Source organism: Lolium rigidum, chromosome 6 (assembly GCF_022539505.1).
Source record: "Lolium rigidum isolate FL_2022 chromosome 6, APGP_CSIRO_Lrig_0.1, whole genome shotgun sequence".
Taxonomy (NCBI): Eukaryota; Viridiplantae; Streptophyta; class Magnoliopsida; order Poales; family Poaceae; genus Lolium; species Lolium rigidum.
The window spans coordinates 105,289,076-105,293,719 of record NC_061513.1 but is presented as its reverse complement, the minus strand read 5'-3'; the positions used below and the strand labels follow the sequence as shown (position 1 = coordinate 105,293,719).

The window sequence follows — 4,644 nt, the reverse complement described above, 5'->3', positions numbered from 1 at the left end:
CTCGCATGTTGGACTTCTCTAACCCATGCAGAACACCGACCAATCTACATCGTCGGTCCACCAACGACAGGATATCCACCAAGAAATTGACCCCCGATCTGACTATCGCTGCTCATCAACAGAGCGCTCCAAATGTCAAACCAGTGAGCACTACACTTCCCACTATTGCCTTTGCCACTCCACTCCACTCCCCAAGTGGCCAGCCAAGCTCTCCCTCCCAAAGTCCCAACAGGCCAGGCCAGCACCATCACACCCCCGCAGACGAGCCGAGCAGACCAGAGCATCTCCATCCGCCGCCATTACTCCTCGGCCCGTGCCACTTCTCCGGCAATAAATGCGGCCGCTGGCGCCGCCCACCCACCACCAGCAGATCTAGCCCCGCTGCGACGGGACGAGAACCAAAATTCACCACGCACGCCACCATCCCCATTTACTCCCCCACGAGCCTGCCTCCACACTCTACTCGCTCGCTCGATCGACCCCCACACACACCCAACACGCGCACACCGCCGCCGATGCCATTCCACAACTTCCCCACTGGAAACCCGCCGCCATGTCTTCCTCGCCCTTCATCTCCTCGCTCGCCACGCTCGGCCTCGGCTACTCCATCGCCATCGCGCTCGGCTTCCTCGTCCTCCTCGCCTCCGTCCTGCTCGCGTCCTACTTCTGCTTCCGACACGGCGACGCCGGCCACTTCACCGGCGCCGTCACGCCCACGTCCAGCTCCAGCTCCAGCCACCTCTCCATCACCGTCCCGCGCGTGCTCTTCGTCGCCGAGGGGTCCGAGTCCCCCGAGGCCTACTCCGCGGCGGCCGCGGCCGCCTCGTCGCCCGTCGGCCTCGACGCCGCCGCCATCGCGTCGTACCCCAAGGCCCCCTTCTCCAGGGCCGCGGCCGCCGGCGACGCCATGTGCTCCATCTGCCTCTGCGAGTACGTCCACGGCGAGATGCTGCGCCTGATGCCCGAGTGCAGGCACCGGTTCCACGTCGTGTGCCTCGACGCCTGGCTGCGCAGGAGCGCCTCCTGCCCCGTGTGCAGATCGTCGCCCATCCCCACGCCCCTCGCCACGCCGCTCGCCACGCCGCTCTCGGAGCTCGTCCCGCTCTCGCACTACGCCGCTGACCGGAGGCGTAGGTGACGGATACGTTGCTGCATGCTCTTCGATGTTACTCCTTTTAGGCTTAGCTTCTTAATTTTTGCGTTGATGGTTGGTGTAAATTTCTGGATTGTTTGATTGGTGAAGGACGCATGAGAGCTTTTAGGTGCAAAATTCGACTGGTGGTGCCGTGCTTAGGATATGTAAAGAGTTTCCTTGTTTCCTATTGCTATTGCTTCGATATATAATTTTTTTGTTGGAGTAAGGTATTGGGCATACATGTAAATACAATGTTGCTTGCTAGGGTTTCCGTCGCAGAGTGCTTTAGAGCCAATGGTATTGTTAGAGTTAAATACATTATCAGTCATTATACTTGTGTTTGTAGCTCGATTTAGTCCTCATACTTACAATTTACAGAATTTTATGTACTACTTGTGACATGGCGGAGCCACCATCGGGTCGAGGAGGGTCGGTCGACCCGGCTCAGAAATTGGGGAAAAATAATCGACCCTAAGGGCATCTCCAATGGGGCGACGCATTTTGGACGCCTAAAAGTGGTCGTGAGCGTCCATTTGCGTCGCCCCGCGGACATATTTTGTTCGCGCGTCCGTTTGAGTCTGGGTGTGCTCCCATCGGGGCAACCCATTTTTTAAAGATTTGCAACATATATAGAAAGCATAGAAACCTAGTATATTCAAACTATACAAACTAGTTATAGAAGCCTAGACTACTTGCTGCCTGACGGGCCGGCCCCGTTGTTGCGTCGCTCCCTCGTCTGCTTCTTCGCCGCCTCCCGTGAGGCCGCTAGGGCTTAGTGCGATAGTCGGGTCCTCTAGCAGGCACTGCCGCAGCCTCGTGTTGGCGGCGTCGTTCTTGAGTGTCTCAAAGGACTCGACTATAGCCCTCTGCTCCGTCGCCTTCTCCTCCGGGGTAGGCGCATCAGGGTCATTGGAAGACCATGATATGTCGGAGTCGGAGTCCTCTGCGGCTGCGGCGGCCGCCACCCTGCGCTGTTCCATCTCGGCGTCGACTGCCGCATGCCCACTCCTCCTCTGCTTCCTTCTCCGCTTCAGCCAGGGCCTCGGCGTCCCTGACCAGGTCGAGGAGGTCGGTGTTGCCGTCGCCGTTCCGGTGGCCCGCGGCCTTTCCCTGCTGGCCCGCCGCCGCCTTCGTCTCCAGTCGCCTCCTCCTGCTCAGCGCCTCAGCTCGTCCCCATCTCCGACTCCAATCGCCTAGCCTCTGCTCGGCCGGTCGGCCCTGCACGGCTGCCCCCAGCTCGGCTCGTCCCCGGCTGCCTTCGATGGATACCGACGAGGATGCAACTTAATGGTATGATACTATCTTATCAAAATGTAGCTCTATGTTGGTGTTCTTGTTTTTTATAGTCATTTTGTTGTTGTACTTGATGAAATATGCAAATTGAATCTGTTTGGACCTCTTTTATTGAATACATTTGCTTTTTTCTGTCAAAAAAAAAAATTAGAGCTTGGTTTCGACCCCCCTCAGTTCAATTCCTGGCTCCGCCACGGCTTGTGAAGTGGTTCAATTTAGTCCTAAATCAGGTTTGTCGTCGATATTGTGTTGACGTTACGATTGGTTAATCTCCCACCATGTTATTTATGCGAAAATCTCCTATTTATTATTTAAAATTGGCAATTTCTCAAATCCCTAAACCCAACTTTATTTCTCCATAAATTATCAATCAAATTAATAATAACACATATGTCATTTCTACTCTACATAAATAATTCTAAAGTCGACTTAAAGAAAACGCTGGAACATGATTCGAGGTGAGGACTGGCTTACTGAAACAAGGTTGCGGTTCCCCTTCATGGTGGCAGATGTGAGCCATTGCCGACGCAATCAAGGCGATCGCCGGTGTCGCCTCCAAGTCGTTTTCCCTCCTCGATCAGTCGCTACAAGCTCTGGTCGAGTGTTCGCTGCCACCGTCGCCTTCCCATGCCTCCCTCTCCGTCGCCTTCTTTTTCCCTCCCTCAAACATAACAAAACTCTCTAGAACTAAAATAACTTGGGGTGTTGATTAATTGACTAGATGTGGAGGGTGTGATCTGCAAACTTCTGGAAGCGCTAATGGTTCCCCTTCATGGTGGCAGATGTGAGCCATTGCCGACGTGATCAACGCGACCGCCGGTGTCGCCTCCAAGTCGTTTTCCCTCCTCGGCCAGTCGCTACAAGCTCTGGTCGAGTGTTTGCCGCCACTGTCGCCTTCCCATGCCTTCCTCTCCATCGCCTTCTTTTTCCCTCCCTCGAACATATCAAAACTTTCTAGAACTAAAATAGCTTGGGGCATTGATTAATTGACTAGATGTGGAGGGTGCGATCTGCAAACTTCTGGGAGCGCTAATGTAAGTTCTATATGTGGGAGGGGCTACGTGCAAATTTCTAGGGCAGACGCTCTCCTGTGAGTGGGACCCACATCCACGTGTCGTCCACATCAGCGCAATTTTGATGGCAAACCTGGTTTAGGACTATATTGAATCCAATTGATAAATATGTGCGAAAAATTCTGCAAATTGTAAGTATGAGGATTAAATCGAGCCACACACACAAGTATAAGGACTATTAGTGTATTTAACTTGTATTGTTAATACGACAGGATCGTAGCTCATAAGTTAGAGATTTCTCGCAAAAATTTGCATTGCATTTTTTTATTATGATCATGATCTCGTCATCTAATTGGATGATTTCAATTTCTCGCTGATTGACATATATGTGGTTTGATAATTGTATGATGATGGTTCTAACTTGGAGTACTAAGAATATACATTCTCATCTAAGTTAAAGTTCACTATGTGCCAAATGGCATTCTTCTTTTGAACAATAGAGGTGACGTGGGCATTACCCTTCGGGTAACTATTATTGCATTACCCCTTGCGGCTCAACCAGAGACCCATGAAGACACTTGATAGCCAGGTGGGCCACTACGTCGGTTTCGAAGAGGAATTTTTGAAGAGCAAGACAATGAGACGAAGAATACAGGGAAAGTTTAGAACTAGAACTCTTTGTAACCTAGTCGTACCCGGACAGATCTCTCGAGACCTGTCTCCTAATATAAGGGCCAGGAGAGGGGCTGCCGAGGACACACGCAATCTTAGCAATCGTAACCACCATAAGTCTAGAGCTAGGTCCCTGCATAACTTAGCCTCTCGACGAGATCATAGCCGAAACCTTCGGCACCCCATTGTAATCCGATATTTTCATAATCAAGATCAGACAGGCAGGACGTAAGGGTTTTACCTCATCGAGGGCCCCAAACCTGGGTAAATCGCTTTCCCCGCTTGTTTGATAACCGATGTCTCGTGTCAGCCTACAAGATTCCATCTACCCTAAGCCCCAAATGGAGCAATAAAAATTAGCTCTTTGGAAGGTAACGCCACACAAGTAGTGACTGGACAAAGACTCAAGCATTATATTTCTGGAGATTCTTATAATGAAGATATTGATATTATTCAAGTGATAACTCCGGAAGCTTTCATCAAAGATCAAATTGACAGCTTCACGCAGGGTCCGACTTTGAATAGGTAACA

General features: G+C 51.5%; 1 protein-coding gene across 1 annotated transcript; it reads left to right on the top strand.

The window, feature by feature from the left end:
- Nucleotides 1–553: 553 nt before the first annotated feature.
- Nucleotides 554–1,138, top strand: LOC124660170 (RING-H2 finger protein ATL67-like). Its single transcript, XM_047197966.1, has one exon. It carries the CDS (start codon nt 554–556, stop codon nt 1,136–1,138), a length of 585 nt encoding a protein of 194 aa, XP_047053922.1.
- Nucleotides 1,139–4,644: the final 3,506 nt, after the last annotated feature.